Raw genomic sequence first — 12,575 nt, 5'->3', positions numbered from 1 at the left:
ATTTAGAAAAATGTATGAACATGGATAGCATTTGTATTCAGAAAATCAAATTGAAAATTAAAGATTACGACTCACCTTTACATTATGCACACTCATAATGTTCCCACAGTCATCCATATATTGCTTTAGGTCTTTGTCCTGACAAAATAAAAATAATTTGCATTAAAGATAAGAAGGAATTTTATTATTTGTTAATTATTTACTTTGGTGTATATCTTATCTCTAATTCAGGAGAAATGGAAGTAACATATATTAAACATGTACGTTTATGGTCTGAACATTTTGCTCACATTGAATATAATCAAGTCGATTTAAAAAAAAATCCAAGGAGACCTAAAGAGGTACTGCATGTCTTATACTAATCAGCTAGTGAAAAGCATTTTTCCAGGTACCACTGTGAGTTCCTAAAAAACAATTAAAATTATGGCATCAAAAGACTACAAAAATTACCCCCCCCCGTTAAGTATTACATTATTATTATTTTGCTTCTTACCATATTTCTATCTCTATAGCTTTAGATGATTAAGCTAAACACTTGAGAGAATTAAAAAACAACTTACCAGATACTCAAATACAAGCGTTAATGATTTGTCTGTATGGACAATATCATGTAATGTAACAATATTTGCATGTTTTAGATCTTTTAGCAATGACACTGAAAAAAAAAGAATAAAATAAATTGTCAAATACAGAAATGAGTGAACTAAACTGTTTTACAACTTCCTTGCCATAGTTGTTAAGGGAATCACTGATATTGTTACATTCGTAACATGGTGGTTAAGTGAGTCTGGCTTCCTCACTGACTTTACCTGTCATGTAATCATTTGATCCTAGGACACTGCAATCATCATAAATACACATCAGTTGCTGTGTGTCTAAATTTAATCATGTGACCATGGGAATGTTGCAACAACTGTAAATTTGAAAAGTCACTCTTTTCAGTGCCATTGTAACTTCCAATGGTCACAATGTTTATAAGTCAAGGACTACCTGTATTATTAGGTGGTAAATGTGTAGTACTGATGTAATTATTTTTCATTAATTTGATAAGTCTTCAAAAGTAATTAGGAAGAAATGCTTCAGATCTCATGTGAGCACAGCAGCTTTATGCTATTCATTAAAACAGTGCTTTGTACACCTTAGAAAATATGCTGCTGCTTTAAAAAATATTTTGCCTAATCATTATTAAAGCAAAAGGATCTTTTCCAGGTTTGGGTAAAATCTGAAAAAGGATGTGACTGCTTTAATTAAAAAAAGCAGTCTATCCTTATTTTTCCTTCCTTGCTCTTTTCCCATCCTTTTCTTTGTCTTTCCTCTTTCCCTTTCTCCTTTCCTGTCCCTTCTTGCATGCTCAAATGTAAAAGGGGAAACATTTTTCCTTTTGTTTTGCTTTTGATTTCTTTTGCTAGCCCTCTGCCAGCGAAAATGGAGCCTGTGTGGCTGCATGCGTCCCTCCTGAGGTACGTTTTGGTTGGCAGAGGCACCATCGGCTGGTCCTTTGCTATTTCCAGGGCGGCCCTGCAGGCCAGATCTAAGCACCCCGTGGGCTAGATCCAGCCCACAGGCCTTGAGTTGATACTCCTGGTCTAAAGCACAGCTTTAAAACACATACACTGCTTTGTAGTTTGATTTAGGAACTTCACATCCAGGGGGAAAAATCAACTGAAATAACTGCAGCTGCAATTAGTAATTTGGCCTAAATTGATCTAATCTTTTCAGTGCAATTACACAGAATTTGTATTCTTTTGTGCTTAAAATATATCCATGAGAACTCTGATCATCATTATCATCAAAATAGCTTAGATCCAGTTACATGCCCTGAGTTGATCAAAAGCTTACATAAAAAGCAGCAAGTTATATTGATGATGAAAAGAAGTAAATAAAATTTATGAAGTAAATTGTGGGTAGGTAACCACTTCATTAAAGAAAAACTGGTAAGTATTTATCATAAGTATTGCTAATTTAAACAGCCCATTTTTTTCATCGATCCAATTGCAATGAATTTGGAATGGCTCACTACTGATGAAATATTAACTTTCTGGAATCTTAACATCTTACTTCAAAATATTTTACAGTTCTTTAAGCAAGTAATAAAATTGCAGCATTTTCCATAAAGAACCTTACATTACTGTATTATTGTTCAAACTTTATACATATCCTAAATGTCATAGAATATAAGATAATTAAGACATTTCCTCCACCAAGAGTTGAATAAGAACATAGTTTTCTGCCATTTATCTTAAATTTGATTAGAGACTTAAATTTGATTCTGTTACTTTAAACCTTACAATTCAATATATTCTATTTTTTTGTTTAATTCTAAAGCATTTTGCTTTGGTCATACGTTGGAGAAATAAAAAGCTTATTTAAAACTGGCACAAATAATCAGTGCTTAATTTTCAGATGTTGGGACATAAACAATAGCAAAATTTCCCAAGTCTAGGCACTGAATATGTTAATTGCCCCATTTCCTGGATATATTGCTAACTGCTTTTGTTTATGTTTATGTTGAATTGGATGCTTTTAATGTTTTTTTTGTTGGTTTTACTGTTTTTAAATGTTTTTACATGTGTTTAAATTTTTTAACAATATGTTTTCTGAATTGTAAATTGCATAGAATCATTGACTGAGACGAGCAGACATAGAAATGGAAGGAAGGAAAGAAGGGAGGGAGGGAGGGAAGGAGGGAGAGGTTATAAGCAACAGGCCTTAAGGTTATGTTTCCCCTATGCCCAAATTTGTTTTGTTCTGTGGAGAAGCAAAAAATGTGTAAGGCAGTTTGTACTCTGGTGTTTCTGAACTAGAAACCAAGCATATCAGGCCTATTAAACCTGTTTTTTCACATTAGATATAATTATGTAATTATAATTTCTGCTCATATTTTCAACCAAATTAAAAAGTGTTACTTACCTTCTCTAATAGCTGTGCACGGTGCACCCTCTTCGTGCTCTAATCTGATTTCTTTTAAAGCTACTAGATTTTCAGTCAGTTTACTTCTTCCTTTATATACTGTTGCATATGTACCCTGAATAACAAATGAAGAATGTACATGAAATCTGATTTACAAATTAAAGGGGGAAAAAACTAATTAGAACTTTATTAGCTCAGAATCAGATACATACTAATTACTATATATTGGTTGAAAGAACCCAATCTTAAAGATGGTGTCATTGAAAGTACAGCTATTTATACCCAATTCATAACTCTCCCAATAGCTTCACCACTGCCAAACAATTTAGGGCCTTCTCACAAAATAGGAAAGAGTGTCTACCCATTTCATATTATTAATCCATCTACCTCAGTTCTTTGTACTACCCTAAGTATGTGCAAACTCTGCAGTTCTCGGAAGCAAATGTTGTGGATAACTCTGGAACATTCTGTTTCTCCTCTGGACCATGCCAATCTATCCATTCCAAGGGTGGTTCAGCAGTTTACCAGAAGTTAATTAATAATTTAGAACATGTTTATGCTACACTGGACATGATAGTTCAGACAGGATTGCTTTAGAACTGGCCTATGTCTATAATACCATTTGAAGGATTACATTTTGGAAAACCATTGGATTACTCATGGAACTGAGGGAGTGGTATTATCCTAGAAGAGTAACTGAAGGTAATGTTTTCAGAAGTACTGTACACAGGAACAACCCTCTCACTTTAAAGATAAAGTGGGGTGGAAGAAAAGCTCTCTTTCTATCAGCTGAATATTATATCCGTGTATACTTAATCATATATGTACTGATGATGGTGTTAACTATCATGCACTGATGATGTTATCTAGTTGGGTAATGAAACTTCTGCAAGCAAACAACAGCTTATGACATTTGTGGAGCTACCTAATAGCAAACAATAAAACTTTTGTATTGATTTACTTTTGAAACAAATTCAAATTCACTTGGGGCAGAACAATAGCAATGCACAAAAAGGTTTGAAAAAGAATGTATTTATAAATAAAGGACAATATTTGCAGCCCAGCGTTGAAATGTGGAGTTCTTGGTGCTCTCTGTGCTTGCTTATTTTCTTGCAGATGTTTCTTTACCCAAACTAGGTAACATTATCTAGGTAACATATAAGAGTGTGGTTTGCTGTCAGTTTATATTCTGGTGGCTTATCTGTCAGTGTTGTTGGGGGTGGTCTTAGAAATTCTTTGGTTGGGCTGTTTACTGTTGACTCTTTGTCAGTTTCTTGATTGTTGTATTGTTTACTGTCATAAACAGGAACCATCTACCACAGTATTGGCGCAGAGTGCCGAAATGAAAGTGCATGTGGGGGGTAGCGCCAGAAACTGGAAGAGCAGATCCCGGCGTGCACCTGCAGGAACACTGGAAAGTGGGAGAACAGCTCCCTGGTGCTCACACACGGGAGCACCAGAAACCAGAAGAGCAGTTCCCCAGCATGCATACACATGCCAGGAAGCTGAGCTTCCAGTTTCCGGCATGCATGCGGACACAAAGACCAGCTGGCATGCTGAAAACCGGAAGCTCAGCTTCCCGGCATGTGCATGCACAGTGGGGAACTGCTCTTCTGGTTTCTGGTGCTCCCATGCATGCAAAGGCCAGATGGCCGGTGCATGCTGGAACCCAGAAGAAGGAACAGCTGGCGTACCCAGAGTGATGGCTCTGCGTGCCACTTCTGGCACACGTGCCATAGGCTCGCCATCACAGATCTACCACATACAATATAAGAAATGCAACAATCACTATGTAGGACAAAGAGGCAGAAGACTGGCAGAATACATCTATGAACACCAACTGGACGATGAAAATTCTTTAATTTCACACCGTATTAGGTTAACATCAGACCAACAAACAAGTAAATAATACATAATAAAACATCTGTAAGAAAACAAGCTCAGAGAGCACCAAGGACCCCTCAATTGTATTTATATAATATGTTTATCACAAGTACTTTTGCTAAATGAAAACAATTGTCCATAATTATCATGCAGAAAGCCAAATATTACCACTAAGGAATATATATTCTTTGATTTCCAGTGTGCTCTCTCTCTTATTTTGAGCTTGGACAAGTCATTGCCCTTTATTGTCATTTAAAACGTAATTTATACTAATTTTATTTATTGATAGTTTAAAAAAGCAGACATACCTCACCAAGCTTTTCTAATTTAACATAAGTTTCCATTTTTCCAAATCCAATTTCAGACTGTAATAAAAACAAGGAAAAAATACAAGGAAAATAATTCATACAAAGATCAGACTGTCTTCTTCAAGAATGTGTAACATTATATTATATTCATAAGCACACCTGAAGTGTCCCTGAGTCATATTCATAACATTTGAATAGATAAGAGAGCTAGAAAACCACTTAGATACATGAACTTTGTTTGCACTAAATCTTTAGTAGTATGGTTTCCTTTGCCCATGTCGGTCTGTATTCACCATACAGCTTCATAATAGAATAATGTGTGCCGTCTTAAAATGTTACTACTATCTCTATCAGGGCATATCATTATTGTTTACATATGATTAAGAAACTATTGTTCTGCAAATCATAGGAGGCATAGAAAGTGTATTAAAAATAACAGTATTCTCATTTTCAAAGACTGAGTGTGCTTCAGTCTGATTATTGTCTGTTGAGAATGGACTAGAAGACACAACACTCTTCCCATGGAAGTCCATTCAGCTCATTTCTTTTGCATTCCATAAACAGCTAAACTTAACAAAGAGCCCTAGTTGAAGGGTAGCTATCAGAGACATTTTTGGATATACTTTTGTTTATACTGGCTTTTATTACTCACTTACTTTTTTGTTTAGGCTTTTCTATTTACTACTTGTACACCAGCAATATAAATGCTGTCAAATAAAATTTAAATTAATGAATGAACAAATGAAACCTTTGAAAAGTCATAGTACATTTCTCTTATTGTTTCCATACTAATTAGATATGGTAACTAAATGCTGTTCACTGGGGCAGTAGTGAACAAATATTGCCAGTTGGGGGGTACATTTAGAATTCTGAGAAATTGACATGGAATATTCCCCAAATGGCTAACTCAGGGGACTGCCTACTTTGCAATATGATTCACATGGGGAGCTTGGTGAATGATAACATCTCCATTTATCAGAACAGAAATGGATTAGCTTGTTTCAGGCACTCCTTCAAATGACTTAGGGTGCTCTTTACCACTGTTATCCTACTTTCTAGGCAACTTCTAAAGAAAAGCTTTTGAATTTTTTCTATTAACCCAGAATATCTCTGAGATTTACATTGGAGCAAGAAGCATTCTTGCAAGAAACATTTGTGCTTAAATGTATGCATTGTAGCAGCATGTCAGTTTCTCATTGTTGCTGTGATAATTTTTAAGATTAAAAATCTTTTAAAAAAAATTGAAACTAGGCTGTATAGGGAGTCTAATCAGGACAAAAGAGGCTGTTCAGAACACACCCATGGGGGTTTTGCTCCTGACCTTTTATTAGGAAATAAGTTGCACTGAACCCAGTGGGACTTATTTCAAAGTTTAAAAAGACACTGCAGATGTTAAAAGTGATAACCAGCAACTTGAATTGCACCTGGAAACAACTGGAATCCAGTGCAGCAGTGGTGTTACTCAGGTTAACTGTGGGGCACTCAAAATTGCATGTGCCACTGCATCCTAAACCAGTAGAAGGTTCTCTGTGGATTTAAAGGCAACCCTTTTGTGGCAGAGAATGGATTGTGGTCGTTGAGTGAAGTAGTCACATGGTGCTTCACTTAACTATGCTTTGTTCAACGACCGTGATTCCGTGCCCAATTATGGTCATGCCATCTACAGAATGTCTTGCTGTTGGGCTGGAGAAACATATTCAGTAAAGGAAGGCTGTGTGCAGTACTTCAGATTTGAAAGAGAAAAGATGCTTTACTTGAAAAACATTTATATATCAGAGTTTGTCTTCAAGAGTAAGGAACTTCTCAGTGTAGATAGTGTCATGGATGGCTCTGATTTGGAGACAGAGTAGGAGACTGACGATGAGGAACCAGAATCAGATCCAGAAAGACTGTCAGATAACAAGCAATTAGCTCCAGTACTAACAGACAGACTACTCTCTGAGCAGGCAGAGGAGGTTGGATAGGCCAGTAAGCGGCAGATACAGCTACTATCACCTATCATTCAAGGTGCTAAATTACCGCCCCTTCCAAAGCATGAGCCCGTGGGCTGCAAAGAGAAGCACAAAGGCACTCTGTAAGACTGCTCAAGTGGAAGGAATCCCATCCCACTAAATGAGACTACACGAGGGATTTTTCTATTAAAACGGAGAGCAAGCACAAGCTCTCCATTGAGGGCAAATGCCTGTTAATGCACACTCAATATGCCTTGACTTGTGAACCCTGCAACTCTGATTTTGAACTTTGATTGGCTGACAATTCTGCTACAAACTCTGACCTTTGGACTCCACCCGACTACTCTCCTATGCGCTACTTTGAATTGGAATTCTGGTTAAGCCAAACCTGCTGAAGTCCGGAAGGTAATAACTTGTTTCTATAATGTAAGTGGGTGTGTTTGCAAGTTTCATTTAGTAAACAGAGATTTAAAAAAACCAAACACATCTCTTTGTGTAGTTGTGTTCATGCTTGACTTGGGAGAGGCCACTGAGGCTGCCTTCCACAACTGTGGTCTGATCCTTGGAAAAGATACGTATTTCAAGGTGCCCCTTTCCCTTTGAAACTGAACAAGTCTTTAATTAGATAAATTAATTATGGCTCTTTAGAAGAAAGCCCTGGGGTGATGGGCAAATATTTGGAAGACCCAAGGGATCAGGTTGAATATCTTATAGTCAGCAAGTATCTGAAAGTGAAAACATGATGGAACAATACTAAATAATGTTTAAAACCAATTTGTCTGCATAATTCATAATGAATTGGAGAATTTAAAATCTATAAAACCCTTTTTTTCCTATTTATTTAAATAGAGATTATTTTACCTTTACTCACGATGCTAAAACTTACAGATAGTCCATGGTTATGAATACTCATTCAGAGGCCATTCAAATTTATGATGGAACTGAACAAGAGGGATTTATGAGCAGCACTCAAGAGTTCCAGCTGTCACAGCATCCCGGGATCATATGACTGATCCAGGGATGAATCTGAGCATTTGGTGCCTGGCTCATGATTACAATACTGCAGCAAGACAAGGTCACGTGACTGTGATTTCTGCTATTCACTGCCAGCTTCTCACAAGCAAAATTAATGGAAAAGTTAGCAGGAAGCTGGAAATTACTGTTGCTGCTTTTTTGCCCACCCACTCTGTAGCACCTGAATGCAGTTCCCTTCATTCCCTTTGCAGCATCTGTGCTCCTAGCACTGTTCACGGTTACCCCTGCTTCCCTGTGGCACTGGTACTCCAGAACACCGCAAGACTCTTGTCTATCTGTTGCTCTCACTGCTGGCCTACTTGCCTGGGACTTCTGTCTCTTCCAGATAAATGAACTGCAGAGTCCTGGGTTACGATGACAACCGGAACTGCAGGATTGCCATTTCTGGAGCCATGGTGGTATAGTGGTTCAAATGCAGTATTGCAGGCTAACTCTGCCCACAGCCAGGAGTTTGGGCTCAAGGTTGACAGAGCCTCCCATCCTTTCAAGGTTGGTAAAATGATGACCCAGATTGTTGAGGGCAATGTGCTGGCTTTGTAAACTGCTTAGAGTACTATAAAGCACTATGGAGTGGTATGTAAGTCTTAGTAAACTTGTGGTCCCAATTGCTGTTTAATGCCTGTATTTTATAAGCATGGTTTATTATCCACTGTCTTATTATTATACTTGACCAATGTGAGAACCATCCTTGCATTTGTCTTCCTGTTTTCCAAACAAATTTCATAACTATAATGAAGTTGGCTTCACACTAGAAATCAGTTGCGTTCACACTTTATAATAAGCCAACATTTATGTTTGTTGACTAGTTAATAAGAGGATCTAAATTACTAGTTTGCAAATTATGAATTAAAGCTTAGTGTTATGGGTGAATACAGACCTTGAGCCTTATTTAGAAAATATTAATACATCATTTAATTAAATGAATTATATCACAGTACAGCTGCAAGTGCTCTAAGACACCTATCATTTTGCTATAGCATATCTAAACTTCTGTGCTGCAATAAAAATATGAAGGATATAGTAAAATTATCTATTGCAGGTAAAAGAGCTTACCAATGATGCTCTACGAGATCGTCGACTCATTGGTTGATCAAATGGTGGACTGTTTATTTGAAACTTTTCAAGATATCCATCAGGTATCCTAATGTCTGCAGGTAGTGACAAGCGTTTATTTAAGTCCTGTAGAAGTAAACCAACACTAGTAAGATGACATACATATTTTAAAATTTTGTTTCTATTTTATTTTCTATTTTATAAACAATAAAAATGTCAATAAGTACTCACTGATGTAGGCATAGTCTGCTACTGTTTAAGAACACATAAATGAAGCAAACAGGCTGTTTCTACGTAAAGATACAATTGCAATGCTTCATCTCAAGTTGTTATCAAATCTTTATTTCTCAAAATAGCAAAAGCGAATTTTACTTTTTTTAATGGCAAGAAAGGCTTTCTTTAACCATGCCAGTAACTGATTTACAAACACTTTCTACGGGCTACTATTTAATGGTTTGCAGACTAAATCTGGCAATCCTACCTTAATATCCTTCACATGTAGTGAAATTCAGAGTTCTTCATAAAATTTTAAAAATTTGGACCTGGAATACGCAGATGTTATTTCTTGATGGTCATAAAGGTATTATTGCAGGATGTTCCTGGTCCAATGCCTTTTACATCTGACTAATGGTGATTTTGCAAGTGCCAGTGGTGTTCAAGTGATGCTCCAGTTATTTCCGGATTGTACCCAAGGCATCCTATTAATATTGGCACTATATGCTTTCTTTTGCCACAATCCTTCTCACCTGGTATAGCAATTTCAATGAATCAGATTTTCTTCTTTTCAATAACTGTTATATGAGGTCTGCTGTGAACAACATGCCTGTATGTTTGGATCTTAAAGTCCCATAAGACCGTAACCTGCTTATTTTCCAAAATACCTCAACTTGTCCCAGTAGTTTAGTGGTTGTATTCAAATCCAAAACCTCTGGCAAAATCTCTGATGAATATCTGTGGCAACTCAATCATAATGCTGCAGTTTGTGAATTTTCCTACAGCCACTGATCAAGTGGTCAATTGTTTCATCCTTTTTATTACAAAGGCAGTATTTGCTGTTGTTTGTTACATGTTGAGTTTTTGCCTTCATGGAATTAGTTGGCAAAGCTTGTTTCTTGAGCCACTAAAATTAAGTCTTCAATTTTTCTTTAACACTCCTGAACTTAACCAACTGCAGTTGTGATTTTATTAGCTTTTCCTTCCATATCCTTCAAATACCTTTTACTTATATCCTTCAAAACCACACCTTTTATGAAATTTTATATAACTGTAAAATCTCATAACCTCACTAAATTGAAAGTTAGTACGGAGTGGCTAGGTCATTGTACAATGGTACCTGAGACCTGAAAATACCTTGGCAATTGGTTCATATTTATGACACTTGCAGTGTCTTGGGGTCATGTGAACAGCTTTTGCAACCTTCTAACAAGCAAAGTCAATGGGAAATCCAGATTCACTTAACCACCACATTACTAACTTAATAACTGCAATGATTCACTTAACAACTGTGGCAAGAAAAGTTGCAGAATGGGGCAAAATACACTTAACAAATGTCTCACTTAGCAACATACAATTTGGGCTTAATTGTGATCAATTGTGTCAAGGACTATGTGTAAATGTACCTTGAGTCAGAGGTTCCCAAGACTTGGCCAACACAATGCACACTTTACTTTTTTGCATACAAATGTGGTAAATGACTAGCAAAGTCTGTTCTCTATATAATCTAGTGAAACAACTGATCTAGTGAAAATTGATTTCCAAGTGTTCTGTGCTATACTTTAACCCTCTGCTGAAAATTGTTTTTTAAAATCAAACCAAACACAAATGCTCAGACTATATGCTATAACAAGAGTCCCGAACCCCTGGGCCACGGTGTATTATGTATTTGGAATCGGGCCGCATGAGCAGCAGGTCATGCACATGTGTGACCTTGACTTGAGCAACTAGTGGGCCAGCTTGTGTCCATACGTGCAAGCACACCCATCCCTTGCACAAGTTGAGCTGTGTGCACGACCTGCTGCTCATGCGGCCCGATTCCAAATACATAGTGCCGGCTCAGTTCTCCGCTTCCCCCTCCCCAACCGGGCCAAATCACAAAGGTTGGGGACCACTGTGCCATAAGCAATAGTTAGACTTATATACCGCTTCATAGGGCTTTCAGCCCTCTCTAAGCGGTTTACAGAGTCAGCATATTGCCCCCAACAACAATCTGGGTCCTCATTTTACCCACCTCGGAAGGATGGAAGGCTGAGTCAACCTTGAGCCTAGTGGGATTTGAACAGCCGAACTGCTGAACTGCAGTCAGCTGAAGTAGCCTGCAGTGCTGCATTTAACCACTGCGCCACCTCGGCTCGAGACAAAGTTAAGACTCCGACTTTTCCCTTGTATGAAGGAATCACAGGACTCTCACCAGTGAGTTTTTAAAAGTTATGCCATTGTTTAATTCACAATAAACAATTTTATGAGATGAAAATATTTACATTAATAGTAAAAAGTTAACTGTGTTCAAATAAAATTGTGCTCAAATAAAAAATAATTCTAAATGTAAAAACTGTTAAGTTCTAAAAGTAAATGTAAGTCAATTTTGAAATATGAATCATGGTAAATCATTTCCTGGTTTATTATATCATTATGATCAAGGCATGACAGGAACACACTCAGCTAATGGAAATGAATAATACTTTCCTTGCACAAAGTCAGTTATTCTACTGCAAAGAATGATTCTAGGTAATTGCCACATTTTAATCATCCTGTGTAATTCAATGTCTTACGAAATATAGGTAAATAAAAGAAATAGGGAGGAGTCTTGCATTGTAAAAACAGCTATCTCACCCAATTTACATGACAATGGTTTCTTGCTTTTGTTGGTCTTTCAAATTTTCAGGTCTTTTCAGAGATGATGATGTTATACTGACCTTCAATTGTGTTTTTCTGCATTGTTCATGATGATAATTAATCATCTTGACAAAACTGCTTATTCTTGTGATGCAGGCACTACTACTAAGGAAGATGTAACACCCAATAGTATTTGTAGGCCTCACTGCTACTTCATGATGCAATCATTTAAGCATGACACTTGCCTGTATTTTTAATTCTGAAATACTATGCAGAGGAATATTTTTTCCACAGAAAATATACTGCATTTTTAATGAAGAATTGTATATTGGGCCAATGCTTTATGCATAAGGATCTCTGAACTGGGATGCTAACACAAAATACTGGAAAAAGATGTTTACAATGGCTCTAAGCAGGGGCAAAAGGAGGAGAAATCTCTCAAATAAATATACTCAAATTCTTTATATTTCTATATAGCGTGGTAGAATGCTATCATCACTATGTCTTTCCTTGTCAGAAACTCTTTTGCTCCTTTGAATTTCACATGACTTTCTAAGTCTTCCTTCCTAGGGATCTGCTGCACAACTTCAGGTTTCCTCAC

At 36.9% G+C, this 12,575-nt stretch overlaps 1 protein-coding gene across 2 annotated transcripts in view; it reads right to left on the bottom strand.

Moving 5' to 3' along the window:
* The window catches only part of CDK17 (cyclin dependent kinase 17), a 70,951-nt gene that overhangs the window by 10,217 nt on the left and 48,159 nt on the right, over window positions 1-12,575 (bottom strand). For both annotated transcript variants that reach the window (XM_014051529.2, XM_014051530.2), the window contains exons 5-9: window positions 9,143-9,268; window positions 5,103-5,159; window positions 2,911-3,025; window positions 561-655; window positions 76-138 (exon numbers count right to left, since the gene is read on the bottom strand). In XM_014051529.2, coding sequence (XP_013907004.1) covers window positions 76-138; window positions 561-655; window positions 2,911-3,025; window positions 5,103-5,159; window positions 9,143-9,268 — 456 coding nt within the window. The remainder of the gene's footprint in view (window positions 1-75; window positions 139-560; window positions 656-2,910; window positions 3,026-5,102; window positions 5,160-9,142; window positions 9,269-12,575) is intronic.

This window comes from Thamnophis sirtalis, unplaced genomic scaffold (genome assembly GCF_051295495.1).
Source record: "Thamnophis sirtalis isolate CommonGarterSnake01/CBP01778 unplaced genomic scaffold, rThaSir2_p1.2 scaffold_9, whole genome shotgun sequence".
NCBI lineage: Eukaryota > Metazoa > Chordata > Lepidosauria > Squamata > Natricidae > Thamnophis > Thamnophis sirtalis.
This window is presented reverse-complemented; position numbering and strand designations above follow the sequence as displayed.